The sequence below is a fragment of the Triturus cristatus genome, chromosome 2_2 (genome assembly GCF_964204655.1).
Source record: "Triturus cristatus chromosome 2_2, aTriCri1.1, whole genome shotgun sequence".
Classification (NCBI taxonomy): Eukaryota; Metazoa; Chordata; class Amphibia; order Caudata; family Salamandridae; genus Triturus; species Triturus cristatus.
The window spans coordinates 481,464,825-481,480,263 of NC_140582.1; the positions used below are offsets into that span (position 1 = coordinate 481,464,825).

A 15,439-nucleotide genomic window follows, 5' to 3' on the forward strand; every position below is an offset into this window, starting at 1 on the left:
TTTGAGGGTCCCAAAGTGTCCAAAACTTACTCCAAGGGTCTGGAAGCTCAAAGTTGGTCCTTGAAAGTTTGGGATATCACTTCCCACAATCCACTTGGATAAAACCCTTTTACAAATCCACAGGTAGTACTCCAGGCTGGGGATTCTTGGTGGTGATGGTACAGATGAGCTCTGTTAACTTGTAGCTTACAGGGATTCAACTCTTTAGTCCTTTTGAAGCAGGTTTGATCCATATGGCTGTAGTTCCAGATTGGGCAGCAGGTGCAGTCAGTCCGAGTGCAGGGCCTGGTCGGTGCAAATCAAACTTTCAGCATTGACCCTTCTTCTTCCTTAAGTTTCAAGCAGCAGATTTGAAATGCTCTGCCCCTCAGATACTTATTCCAAGTTCTCTGGGTCAAGCAGGAGCACACTCCTGTCCAATGAGGTGCAGGGCAACACGACAGGGTATAACTACATCCTCCAAAGTATGGCACTTTAATCTCCCAGAGAGCACCATTTCTCCAAAATTGAACATGGCTGGTTTTCCAGCAGAGAGAGAAGAGCTGGCTAAACACATATCAAGGATGGTTAATTTCCATAGTCTCTCCCCCTTGCATTTGCTTAACCCTTCCTTAATCCTACCAACTGGCTGGGTTCCAAGAGTAGGGGGTAAATGAAACTGGCCTCCCCCGACTGTCTCCTCCTTCTATTGAAGATCATTGTTTACGACCCCTCCCCTTGCTCTGGCATTCCTATGTAGCAGAACTCTGGCCTCTTAGAAGGGCTTTATAACCCCAGGGGCTACTAATCACCTAATCAAAGGAGCCTGGCTAATCCACTTAACTCTGACCAATCAGGGCAGACCACTGGAAGGCTGAATTTTGGCTTAGAGACAAGAAAATCTTGTAAACATATTTTCTGTACATTTTAGGATAAATTCAACAATAGCATATTGTTGGATTTGTCAAAACCATTCTAGGAAGTCCCTGAATTATATCTTTATCACCTCCTTGACATTAGTTATTATGTAATAACTTCCTGCCATGTTAACCTATGTGACTAGGGATCTGTAATGGGGAAAATGAACTGCGCCTTTTCTCCAACACCAGGGCTTATAAAACATCTATTATAAGGACCCTGCTTATATCTACAGGACCCCCCACCCCTGGAATACCTAGGGGAGACTTTAGGGGTTCTGAATATATACAAATATTGCAGATCCTCAACCCACAGTGCTCCTAGTACAAAACTGATTTTGATAATCACTTCACTACAATGTGGGGAGTGAAATGTGAAATTTCACTAAACCTAGGGCATATACAACTCATTTTATAAGGATCCACCTTATAAATACCTGACAACCCCCCCTGCCCCCCCGGTACAACTAGGGGAGACCCTTGGGGTACTTAATATACCCACACATTTTAGTTTATTACCATTTAAGTGCCCCAAACACCAAAGTCGAGTTTGGCCACAATTTGCATTTTAAAAGCAGTCTTGCAACACAAAGCTGCTTTTAAATTGACCTCGGGCCTCAGCAGTGCACACATGCAAGTGCAGAAAGGGCTTCTGGCCTCTAAACTGCCATGCCCTATTATATACTAGGAACTTAAAGGTAGTTTTGGTCCCCCTACCCTATTATGTACTATGGCCACATAGGGGAGATCATGCCAATCATAGTGGTACCCTAACCCATAGTGTACCCTATTGTATGTAGGTGTTTTCACTGTATTCTAAGTGTCTTCTCAGCAGAGCACTGGCCCGGGGCCTGGTTAGGCAGAGCCCAGGGACAGCTAGAGTCAGTTACCACCAGTACCTGTCAGGAAAAAATGGGGGTCCCAGGGCACAAGGATGACTTTGCAACAGTGCTTTAGTGAGATAAAATTCACAACAAAAGTCTAGAAAATATACTTTACAACCCCAGGTATGTATAACTAATCCTTTTAATGGGATGAAATGTGAGTGGACTCAAAGAATCTCAAAACAACATCCCCTTGGGTGCAAAGCCTAAAGTCCTGGCTGTGTGTTAGGAAAGTTTAGTTTGCCTGTATTGCGCGATTGGCTGAACTAAATTGCTTTTAGGCATAGATACATAAAATTGAATATTTAAGCATCGAAGATCCGGCCTTGCCACTGTAAAAACAGTTGAACATTACAAAAAAATAAGAGAGGCAGTGAAAGATATGTATAATGTATACCAAGGCAATGTAAAATAGATTAATTAGACTGTGGATGGAGAGGGAAGGCGCGAGATGCTTGCAAAATGTTTGGAACAGATGAATCAGTCAAAATCTTAACTGCAGAATTGACTGTTCTAGAGGCACAAGTTGCTACAGAGAACTGCTATCTACCACTGCATTTGCGTCCGGTGTTGAGGATGACCAGGAGTAGATCTTCTACTGACTTCTAAGTAGCATGCTGGAGTGTGTTGCACATTTATATGGTATTTTGAAGAGGCCCCTTCGAGGAATATAAGCGAGTTCGATAATCTCGAAAGTGATTCTGTCTTTTACTGGGAGGTACTGTACACTGTTGAGGTGAGCTGATACTGGAATGTATATTAGGCTTAAATTTAGTCCTCAGTCACGTTTAGTACCTTGTGCAGCTATTTTATTTAACTTGCTGGGAGTCTCTGCTGCAGGTCATTAAAGTAGTCCATCCTTGACTACACCACCAACTGCTGCAGAGTGTTGCTGAGTAGGGATGAAAGAGAAACTCTTTCTCATAAGTTTGATTTGGTGGAAGGATGTGTTGACAACTGCCCCCACTTGCGGATGCAGGCTTATGTCAGCATCCCACATCACTTTCAGGACAAGTACCCTTACTTTGAAGGGTAATGTTCACCAAAGAAGGATGGAGGTGCTCATATGGTGTCAGCTTTTTTGAGGAGGTGCACTGCACCTAGCGCGAGGATTTCTGTATTTAGCCATTCACTTTTAAGTTATTGTATATCATGCAGTCAGGCATTCAAATATTGTTTCTATCTGGCTCTGGTCACTTGTACACTTTGGAGTGACAGCAGGGGCGGTGGGAACGGAGCAGGTCCATTGGGCACTCTCCACATGACTCTGTGTGCAGAGGAGGGCAGTTGTCCCAGTCTCACTCTCTGAAAGCATTCTATCTAGGAAGGATTTAAAGCATCTGTTAACCTTGTTTGACAAGTTGACCACTCCTCAGAGCAGCTATCGAGTAGGGTGTTGTAATGTATTGTGTTAAATAAAGCAGATAAGACATGTAGTGTTTGCATTAAGAGACCCCTCATCCACGGTTTCAAGTAGATCGTTCCACACATGTAACTAGTTTTGTGTTTGGGCCTAAACTGGGACTGGTGTTTATTAAGTGTTTCTCTTTGATCCAACATCATTTTGTAGTTGGTTGTTGATGATTTTTTGAGTATTTTCCAGGCGTAATTCTTGAGCCATATGGGGTCTAGGGTGAACGTCTTTTAGGGCAGGTTAGGGGAGGTGAAAGAGTGCCTAAGGGAGTTGCATACATTACCATCTGCGAGTCCATCATTTATGATGCTGGTGATTTGTTAAGCTATAGATTCTGCAAGAGTGGGTGATGTAGAGGAATGAAGGAAGCACCTATGTCTTTTACAAAGCAAACCCAAAGGGGATGATGGACAGAGTGTTGAACATTGCAAGCACTCACCCCCAGTCAACTGATCTGGGTTTAATCCATCATCATTCTTTAGCTCACTCCGCCACCCCAGTTCAGACATGGCCATATGCAAATCAGTCTGACCCTGTGCCTCATGGGAACAGTCCAGCCCGAACTGCCAAGCCATGTCTTCCCTGGACCGGAAACAAGCATCCTGGAACCGGTTTCGGGTTCATAACCCTCATCAGCCAGGCTATCTTGAATCCAGTGGCAAAGTGAGCAAGGGACCCACGTCTGGGCATACCCTGCCAACTTAGGGCGCCCAAAGCAAAACCAAAGGGGATGATGGACGGAGTGTTGAACATTGCAAGCACTCGCCCCCAGTCAACTGATCTGGGTTTAATCCATCATCATTCTTTAGCTCACTCCGCCACCCAAGTTCAGACATGGCCATATGCAAATCAGTCTGACCCTGTGCCTCATGGGAACAGTCCAGCCCGAACTGCCAAGCCATGTCTTCCCTGGACTGGTAAAAAAAAGCATCCTGGGACTGGCTTCGGGTTCATAACCCTCATCAGCCAGGCTATCTTGAATCCAGTGGCAAAGTGAGCAAGGGACCCACGTTTGGGCATACCCTGCCAACTTAGGGCGAACAAAGCAAAACCAAAGGGGATGATGGACGGAGTGTTGAACATTGCAATCACTCACCCCCAGTCAACTGATCTGGTGAGCAAAAGAATGATGGATTTAACCCAGATCTCACGACTGGGGGAGAATGTTTTGATTAGTTCTGCATTCCGTCCATCAATTGTGTGTCTTTTGCTTTCTTGCTCTAAGTGCGTCGGGTATGCCTAGACGTAGGTCCCAGGCTCACCTTGCCACTGGATTCAAGCTATCCTGGCTGAAGAGGGGTGAAACCCGACACCGGTCCTAGGATACTTGTTTCCGGTCCAGGGAGGACCTGGCTTGGCAGTTCGGGCTGGACTTTTCCCATGAGGCACAGGATCAAGACTGATTTGCATATGGCCAGGTCAAAACTAGGGTGGCATGATGAGCAAAAGAATGATGGATTTAACCCAGATCTCTTGACTGGGGGAGAATGTTTTGATTTGTTCTGCATTCCATCCATCAATTGTGTCTCTTTTGCTTTCTTTCCCTAAGTGCGCCGGGTATGCCTAGACGTAGGTGCCGGGCTCACCTTGCCAATGGATTCAAGCTATCCTGTCTGAAGAGGGGTGAAACCCCAAAACCGGTCCTAGGATGCTGGTTTCCGGTCCAGGGAGGACCTGGCTTGGCAGTTCGGGCTGGACTGTTCCCATGAGGCACAGGGTCAAGACTGATTTGCATATAGCCAGGTCTAAACTGGGGTGGCATGGTGAGCAAAAGAATGATGGATTTAACCAAGATCTCTTGACTGGGGGAGAATGTCTTGATTTGTTCTGCATTTCGTCCATCAATTGTGTGTCTTTTCCTATGTAATTTACAGGCCTTTAAGGAGGAGTATTAATTTGCTTTATCTCAGTTGAGTGATATTGAACCAGCCAGTGTTCTCCTTTTTAAAGGATAAAGACTTGTGTGGATTTGAGTCATTAATCTTGATGACTGACTTGATATTTTAGACTTTTGTAATGACTAACAAATTTAGGGGTTCCAGAGTTTTGTGATTTTTTGGAATGGTTACGCCTGTGGACTAGGGTTGATACATTTTTGCAATATAAAGAGTTCAAAGGCTTGAAACTAAGAAACGAAGTATCATAGAAGGACGATCCACTGAGTTTACTTTAGAGCTGGTAGGATAACTCATAGGGCCGGAAAACCATTTCCTTACAACCTGGAAGCTGACGGTTCGCTTAGAAATGGGAAAATATGGGGGCGGGGGTCTGATTTACTGCATATCACTGGTACTTCTTGGCAACATTTTCGTCTGAAGAATTTCGTTTTTTTGGGCAGCCAGAGTCCTAGGGGAATTGTCCAGCCAGAACTGTAGTTTTAGCATTACTCGTAATCTCGCTGAGCCTGTTAACTATTGATGGGAGATGATAAACAAATTCTAATGGGCCCTAAATGTCTGAATGGGAGGAAAAGTAAGCCTGCTAAGTTTACAGCACACAGACTACAACGTATAGCAAAAAGTGTCAAATTACTTAGTCAAGCACTATAGCGAGATCTATGATCTCATTGAAAACGAATCCCCGGATGTGTTCTTTGTCACCGAAACTTGGCTCACTGAGGACACAGTAGCCGAACCTGGCCTCGCACTCCCCTTGGGATTCAACATTCTAAATATTAATAGAGAAACCAGAGGTGGGGGTTTGGCGGTGATTTATAAATCCCCCCTTCATTGTATTTTTGTTAGGGAGGATGTGGTAGGGTGTGAGTGCGCCCGCTTTACCATCTTACTTAACGCTAATTTTTCCTTCTCTGGCCTTTTGGTCTATCGCCCTCCTGGTCCCTCATCAGAATTCAAAGTAGCGATTATGGAAGCTGTCCACACATTGGCTATGAGAACAGCTAATTTTAGTTTAATTGGCGACTTAAATATTCATTTTGATCATTCTTCGGATTCGGAAGTCAGTACCTTGATTGCGGTTCTTGAAGCCTGTCAATTAAGACAACTGGTAATGGGACCCACACACATAGCTGGACATTTATTAGATCCAGTCTTCTCTAACATCCCCTATCTCCAGGTTCAGCCTCCCAGCCCGGTATGCTGGTCCGATCATTATCTAATAGCCATTTCCCTCCCCCAGGTGGGGGCTACGTCCAGAGCTGCCTCAAACGCTGTTGGCACAAACTTAAGCCGGATGATTTGCTGACCCTTTTGGCTTCTCGCCCCCCTATCCTTGATACCAACCCGGAACAAGCTTATAAAACTATTTGTGAGTGGATATATGCGGCATTAGACTCTCTTATTCCGGCCAAATGGTCCAAGGGCCGTGACTCCGGCTCTAACCCTTGGTACACGGATTCCCTAGCTGCCATGCGGACTGTCTGTAAACAGCGTGAACGAGCCTGGAGGAAGAATTATAGCCCTTCAGATAAAAAGCAGTACCAGGACGCCATTAAATGTTACCACAAAGCTATACAGTCAGCCCGAGCCGCCTTTATCACCAACAACATAGCATCTAGAAATAACCCCACGAAATGCGTTTTTAAAATTCTCAGTGATTTTAGAAAGAGGAAGGATCCGCCTACCTCTATTATCACCTCCGAGCAACACTGTGAGGATCTTGCCTCCTATTTTGTTCAAAAAGTAGAAGCCATCTATAAAACCTTCCCTAACTGCCCTAGGGTTTCAGAGAGTCCTCTAATATCAATATCTAATGCTAGACTGGAGGTTATTCCTTCCATCTCACAGGAGGGGTTTCTTGCTTTGAGCACGAAAATTAAATCAGGCTCTCCTCTTGACCCCATGAGGCCGGCTCAATTTAGAGACTGCTTATCCATACTTCTCACACCTCTTCTACAGACCATTAACTCCTCCTTCAGCAAGGCAATATTCCCCTTGTCCTGGAAGCAGGCCAAGGTGCTTCCACTGCTAAAGAAACCGTTACTGGACCCACCAAGCCCGAGAACTTTCGACCGATTTCTCTTTTGCCCTGGGTTGCTAAAGTGGCGGAGGCCCATGTCAATAAAGTTCTCTCTGACTTTTTAAATAATAATAAGATCTTAGACCAATCTCAGAATGGCTTCCGTGCCGGCCACAGTACCGAAACAGCTCTTTTACCAGTGAGTGAGCATCTGCGTTCCGTTCTAGATGAAGGTCATACAGCGGCACTCATATTGCGTGATTTGAGCGCCGCGTATGACACGGTCTCCCATCAGATCCTACTGCGCCGGCTAGAAGTAGCTGGAGTAAAAGATCTTGCTCTGGAATGGTTTCGATCTTTCCTGTCAGATAGATCATTTCAGGTTTATGCCCCCCCCTTTCGCTTCTTCCATCCAGCCCATTGAACAGGAGGTCCCGCAGGGCTCGGCTTTAAGTCCGGCTCTGTTCAACCTTTATGTGCAACCCCTGGCAGTAGTCGCATGTGACCATGGTCTTACCATGGTCTCTTACGCGGATGACACCCAGATGGTGGTGGCCCTTTCGGATGATCATGCCATCGACGCCACCCAGTTTCGGAAGGGCCTCGAGGCGGTTGCAGGCTGGTTGACGAAAAACTGTCTCCAGCTCAACGCCAGTAAATCAGAGGTGCTACTGGTGGGGAAGGATAAGGGACTTTGCAACACTCAGTGGTGGCCTCTTTCTCTGGGCCCTGCCCCTACCCCTAAGCAGGTGGTAAAGAATCTTGGGCTTTGGTTTGATTCTACCCTGGGTTTCCAAGATCACACCAAGAAAATTGCTGCCACCTGCTTTGGCCTTTTACGGGGTCTGAGGCCTATTCTATGGTTTTTCAATTCGACGGCACGTCAACTAATAGTCCAGGCTACCATTCTATCTAGACTTGATTATGCGAATTCCTTGCTGCTAGGCACCAATAAAGCGGAACTGAACCGTCTGCAGCGTGTCCAGAATACAGCCGCACGGGTCCTACTCGGACTCTCAAGAACATGCTCTGGAACGGGTGCCGTACGCCGCCTCCATTGGCTCCCTATCTCAAAAAGGGTCGAATTCAAGACCTTATGCCTCACCTTTAAAATTTTAAAGTTTTCTACTCCTGAGATCCTGTCGGGCCTGATTACTCCTAATGTCCCTGCCCGCATATTGCGCTCGTCCGAACTGATCTTGTCTACTGTCCCCCGAGTTAAGCGAACTAGAGCTGGGGGAAGGTCCTTCCGTCTTCTTGCCGCTAAGCTGTGGAACTCCCTCCCCTTGCAGATCCGCAGCTTAGATTGTTTGATATCCTTCCGAAAGGCTATCAAAACTTTTCTTTTCCCCATGGCCTAACCTGACTCCACTTGGAAACTGCTGTCAGCGCCGGGACGCCCCTTCGCTGGGGCAGCTGTGCGCTTTATAAATGGTTTAACATTAACATTAACACAACAAGAACAATATTCTAGTCATCATCTTTTATTTAACAATGTACCTCATTCTGTGAGTTGCAATCTTTCTTATGATGTGAGTTTATGAATTTGGTAAATAAGTGCAAAGCATGCACTGATTTCCGAAGATGTAGGCCAGGACTTGGGACTTGTTTTTAATCTTACTTGCAATGATACTGATTTGTTGTTCCACGTTGTATCTTTCTTCACACCACACCCATTTGAAATCTATGATGTTGACAATTTCATGTACTTTATAGGAACTTTTCGCCCTGTACAGGCTGCAAAAGCAAACACTATTGCTATATAAATACAATTTTAGTCACAGACCCAAAGCAACACTATCTGGACGGTTTAGCTGGACGTATTGGAGACACACCAATAGTGTTTCTGGTGAATGTTGAAAAGATGCTTTTACTGTAAATTAAAAACTATCACTGCCCCCTTGTAAAGGGGAGTCACAAGCAACACAAACTGAGACTAGTCATATGCAGAATCTAATAAACGCACCATTCCCATTGTATATTTGCACATTTATATTTTACCATCAGCAGGATGCAGGATGCACCTTGGCGCAAAGTAGGCCAGACATAGATTAAAACACTTGAAAAAACAAAAGTATAAAACGCAATTCACCTAAGTGAAAATGTTGCTCAATTCCACTGAAAGGTGTTCAAAGAAACGTTCTAATTCCCAAACATAAGAATGTATTTTCACATCACTGTATGAAGGTGCAGCATGACATAAGAATCAATAAAACTTACAGCATAAAGCCAACAAACCTGTATGATTATTTGAGTTATTTCTCCTGTCTGCCAGTGCCTTCTTAATGTCCTCCAGGAGATTGTTCAAGTAATGGGATTTTTTCTGATTTTCTCTTTCTGCCGTTAATAGTCTCTGCCGAAGTTCAAGGAAGTCCTTTTGATACTCATCTATTCCATTTCCTAAAACAGAAGAGAACCCTTGTTAATGGTTTCTTTGTGACAATATTATGTCTGTGCTTCTTCAGTTTCAACCAGAGACGTTCAAAACTCCTATATATAAGTTGCCTGGAACAGTTATGCCTACTGCTGCACTGTGCACCAACCTAGCAATGTCACTTGCGCTACAGCCGAACACTCTCTGTAGTAGAACCCTGTACATGATGGTAAACAAAAGTGAGGATTCCATTACTCATATTTTACAGTACATAACCTATTCCTCTAGCTACATGTTGCAGTCAGCCGCGACCCGTGCAGGTAAGAGTGGTGGGGCCGGGAGGGGATTTCGACAGATGATCATGAGAAAAAATGAATAATTTATTTAATTTTCCCTCTTGGTCGCCTGTCGAATCCCCAACCCGGCCCCACCGCTCTTACCTACATGGGCAGCGGCTGGTTACAATTAATCAGTCATGCCAAGGGCTTATACTCAATCCAGTAGCAGCAAATGGAATTTGGGACAATTGAGTTTATATGTCCAGTGGGAAGCACAAAGGAAATTTTACAGGTTGAATTAAAATACCAGCCAAAGCTAATAGACGTTATTAGACACCAATAACCCGTTTCAATATGTTATTGAGGACAGGAATACTACTAATTTGATAAACTTTAATTGCTCAGTGTACCAGAAGGTAACATTAAATATTCACCTTACTTTACCCCCTATCTTAATTATAAAGCTCTAGCACTCTTGCCCACCAATCATATGTTTTAATATACAACAATGTCATTACAAAAGAACCCACTAGGTGTATCAACGGCATTCAAAGAAATGTACAAGGGGAAAAAGTGAGTGCGTGGGAACAATATTTTCAGTTGAATGGATTGATACTGTGCATACTGAAATCCCTATGGATGAGGGAAAGTGGGAAGAAGGAAAGAAGCCCAATCCATGACCATCATTTACACATCCCTTCTAATCCCTCATAATTCCTAATGATGGACTGGATTATTTTCCAAAAGGTTGACCTGTAATGAGCTGGAATCTTCTCCTACTCTCCCCGATGTTGGACATGCATGGTCAACTTAGCTAGGAGCTCATGTCAAAGCAACAAGAGCATGATGTTGAGAAGCACACATTCATTTTACATATTATCTCAAATGCAATTTTCTTTACTACTGTCCAATTTCAGGTGTAACTTAATGATTCTTAATATCACATATATAATTTGTCTATATCCGACTATATTTAATGCCTCTGGTTTAGTGGAAAAAGCTAGTTACAATTCACCAGCAGCTGTAAAATTGCAATCTTCTGTGAAATGAAGGGCATTAGGTTTTGTTATATATTCTTTAAAAAAGCATAACATATTTCAAATACAATGCTTTGAGTATAAGGATCACTAATTAGTTACAGTTTTGTATCAAATTAGTCAGTCAAAAACACAAAATTGCAAAACATATCAATCATTGTGCAGGTAAGTCTGATCTTGGTCACCTGTGTTTATTGTCTTCTGCAGAAATGAATACTTGTGCACATAAGGTGTGAAAGAAAAAAAAACAAGACAGAAAGAGTGTCATTTGGGATTGGTTAACTGTGCACCTGGGTGCACAATTCTGTCAAAACTATTGTTTCCTTCTCTATTTAGAAAGGGAAACTTCTAGGTTTCCACTGACTCCATCTTAGTGGAAAGTGGAAAGCATTGATCGGATGGTCCGTCTACCATAAGACCACCAGGTCTTAGTAGCAATCAATCCACCCTATTTAAGATAGGGTGGCCACCACTCATCATCCCTATTCAAGACTGCCAAAGAAGACATGGCTCCAGAGGCCATTAAATTGCAAAGTGGTCCTCATACACAGAGAGAAGACTACCCGATTGTCTTGTGGGTTATTATTCAGCAACAAAAGGGCAAACTCCTCCCTTCTGAGTTTGTTCTTGTAGAACAAAACACTTTTTGGAGGAGGTGCATCAATCATGGTGAGTGCTCAGGAAAATATCAGTGCCTTCAATAAAGATGCTGCAGGAGCAGCTCCACTGCAGGAACAGAAATCCCACAAGACAGGTGGAGATCTCTAAATCTGGTGTGAAGTCCTCCACCAGGGGAGCAGGGACTATTTGTTTCCACTGATCTGAGCAGCAGGTGGTCTGCCCACTAGAATCTAAATGAGGCCTATAGTTTCCATCTTCTAAGTGTAGCTTACAAACTTAACAGGCTCTTTCAAAATGTAGGACATTCACTTAGGGGCACTCTACCATGCAGACCAGAAGATGTTACAATCTAAAAAATATAACAAATCTTTTATAGTTATAAGTGGAATCTCTAATCAGTAGCTCTGATAATTGGGAACACTGATATTGACTAAAAAGCCCAAATGATTTTACTTTGAAGATAATATTCCTTCCAATACCCTGGAGCTGAGTCTCTAAAAAGCTTTAATAGGGTACCCTCTTACAAATAAGAGGGTAATATGGTTGATCGGGCTGATTAAGCCATTGAACAACACATCATTCTATGCTTCCACTTCAGCCTTAAAAAAATAAAAACAGTGACACATATGCTAAAGAATATGTGTGATATTCATTAGAACAAGGGGACCCAAAAAGGTAAATGAGGACCTTGGGTAATCGTTTAGTGTAGACAACAATGGTCCTCAAAACATAGGTGATGCAAAAATAAATATAGTTCCGAATCGATACTATATTCCGGAAGTCCAGCCGGACAACCGATTTAATTATAAATAATTGAAGAATGCATACATATAGGAACAAATGTACGTGGGACACAGTCCTGTGCCCAAGGTAGAACAAAACATTAACAAAACAAACAAGGCATTTCAGGCAAGACAAAGAGTTAAGCTTATTTTGAGAAACAGTGTTATAAGCTTTTTTTGAAAAATAGCTGTTGCACTTTTTAACACATTGGAGTAACGTGCATGCTATTTTTAGAGGGGGTCGACGGCGTTTCGATCCTTTTTGTAGGGTGTCAGGATCATCATCAGGACTTAGATATGTACATGCCTGATTGTAAACGAAATTGCCTGTATGAGCGGGGAGACGGCGACCGTACACAGACGGCGACCACTACGGTGAGGGCTCCAAGGAGAATACTCGTGGAGAAACCGCGATCGGTTCAACGATGGTGGAAGGTTCTGCTATTTTCACAATGGAAAACTCCCGTAATGTGGGAATGGATATTAACGATACTTCAATTGATGGCGGCGTGGCAATGCACAGTGCTCCGCCAGGTCCTGGAGTTAGTGGTGAATCGACTCGATTCACCACTAACTCCAGGACCTGGCGGAGCACTGTGCATTGCCACGCCGCCATCAATTGAAGTATCGTTAATATCCATTCCCACATTACGGGAGTTTTCCATTGTGAAAATAGCAGAACCTTCCACCATCGTTGAACCGATCGCGGTTTCTCCACGAGTATTCTCCTTGGAGCCCTCACCGTAGTGGTCGCCGTCTGTGTACGGTCGCCGTCTGCCCGCTCATACAGGCAATTTCGTTTACAATCAGGCATGTACATATCTAAGTCCTGATGATGATCCTGACACCCTACAAAAAGGATCGAAACGCCGTCGACCCCCTCTAAAAATAGCATGCACGTTACTCCAATGTGTTAAAAAGTGCAACAGCTATTTTTCAAAAAAAGCTTATAACACTGTATCTCAAAATAAGCTTAACTCTTTGTCTTGCCTGAAATGCCTTGTTTGTTTTGTTAATGTTTTGTTCTACCTTGGGCACAGGACTGTGTCTCACGTACATTTGTTCCTATATGTATGCATTCTTCAATTATTTATAATTAAATCGGTTGTCCGGCTGGACTTCCGGAATATAGTATCGATTCGGAACTATATTTATTTTTGCATCACCTATGTTTTGAGGACCATTGTTGTCTACACTAAAGAATATGTGTGAGGCACTAACTGGCTGTTTCTCGGCACTTGTTTTGCAAACCTCCCACTCTAAAGTACCTGTGGCAATATGTTTTTTCACATGAATCTTTTATGTTTGTTTCCCAATCAGTACAATTACGTAAATCTAAAAAACTCAATTTAATTGAATGTATAGGCATCACAAGCTGCTATTGCTTCACACATCTTTATGTCGTAGTCACACCATCGTTTTTATCTGATACAGTCTGATGGAACGGTTAACAATGCGAATATTCTCCCTTGCTACTAATTTCCAGAAAGCTGCCAATTTGTTCTGTAGTTGCAATTTCTTATAGATTTAAACGTCAGCAATTTGCTATACTGAAGTTCTGTCACTCTTGTCATAAGTATTAACAACTCTAGAGAGATAGAGAATCAGTTTTAGATTACTCACAAGCCAATGCCTAACTGTTTTTATATCTTTCTCTAACCCCCCTCCAATTGGGGACACGTATGTTGGTTACATGTAAGTTGCATTGTGCCTAAAGAATGTCCTACAGCTACAGCATACAGAGCTCCAGATACAAACATTATTCATAAAATCTCCCTTTAATAGAGATAGTTGGTTCTTATAATCACCCACAGTGTTTATGATCAGCAGTGACACAGCTCTATGTGGTCCAATGTATCTTAATGTGTAGTGAACTCTATCTGTACAATTAATAACTTTGTCATTATATTTATTTTAAAATCATTGTATTATATTCTTTAACATTTCAGCCAATGTACATTTCTTCCGGGGATGAGGATGCTTGATTCAGTGGCCTGACGCGGAGTAGATCTACGATCTGGTGAACATAAAGCAAAGGTAGAACCTCTGCTGGTTCATAACTGGAGTTTCAGTGCCTACCCTGAGGCTCAACAGAAGACAAGCATTGTGGCCATATGTGAGAAGCAATACACTAATGGATGGACCTCAACTCATAGTCTATTACTGGGGTCCTATTTGGTGCTGAGAAGGTAAACAAATGGCAGTCGTGAAAGCTACAAACTTAAACAAGGCTTTGCAAAGCAGGTTTATTTAATGTTCCAGCAGCTTCCCTATCTATTCTGAGTTCAGAGGTAGCAAGGGCAGTGCAGATGTGTCAGAGAATAAGCCAAGGGAAGCATTAGCTACCCCTCGCTACCTCCAATCAGCATTCATCATTTTCCTTATGTTTCGTTTCTTGATAAAACGTGCATTGTGGCACAGACCCAATAATGTGACTCGCATTAGAGTGGTAGACGGTTAGCAATGCTAATACCAATGAAGAAAAACCAATCTACTATTAGTAAAAGGTAAGTATTTTTTTTAAACTGATCCCTGTGTCAGCTGGGCTTGTAAATAAATATACTGTACTAATACGAGAAATGGAGGTATAAGAAAATTATATGAAATTTGTCACAACACAAATGCTCCCCAATCAATTGGTAATTCTGACTGAATGCCCCAAAAACTCGCTGCCTGATTCAATTTCCCTTCAACAAGTAATCAATGGGTAAGGCGGTGCTTACATTCACTCCCTACTAACCCTACATTGTGATGTTGGGAAAACAGCCTCAGCACTTGTCACCTTCCTCCCCTGACAAGTGATTAGGCAACAAGTGTTTCTACTCACCTCCTGGCCATTCAGACCCAGAATGAACTGCTGTTCACCCCATTAGGGATTTTATTAGTATGTGGTTCTTGTCAAAGCACAATGCCTTGATACTGTTCAACTATGATTTGTGGTGTACAATTCTGTATTTTGGGGTACAATTGTGGTTCTATGATGTACACTGTATTTTACACACTGAACAGTAGTCTCTCTTGCGTGTCGTAGTGTTCTATGAGGAACTAATAAGGCAAAACCAATTATACTGGAAAGGAAAATTAGTGAACAAATGATTTGCAAAAAGGAAGCCATCTACATTACCAACACCAGATAGCGAAATCTGGAAAGACAACCTCTGAACTCTTAAAGATATTTAATAAAATTAGTATTGTGCAAGATCTATCACATTGAAAACACATCATTCATGCTGTC

General features: G+C 43.0%; 1 protein-coding gene across 1 annotated transcript in view; it reads right to left on the reverse strand.

Annotated features, from left to right (window-relative positions):
• Positions 1–15,439, reverse strand: part of MGAT4D (MGAT4 family member D) — a 666,451-nt gene that overhangs the window by 457,070 nt on the left and 193,942 nt on the right. The window contains exon 2 of the mRNA XM_085641583.1: positions 9,351–9,512. Coding sequence (XP_085497709.1) covers positions 9,351–9,512 — 162 coding nt within the window. The remainder of the gene's footprint in view (positions 1–9,350; positions 9,513–15,439) is intronic.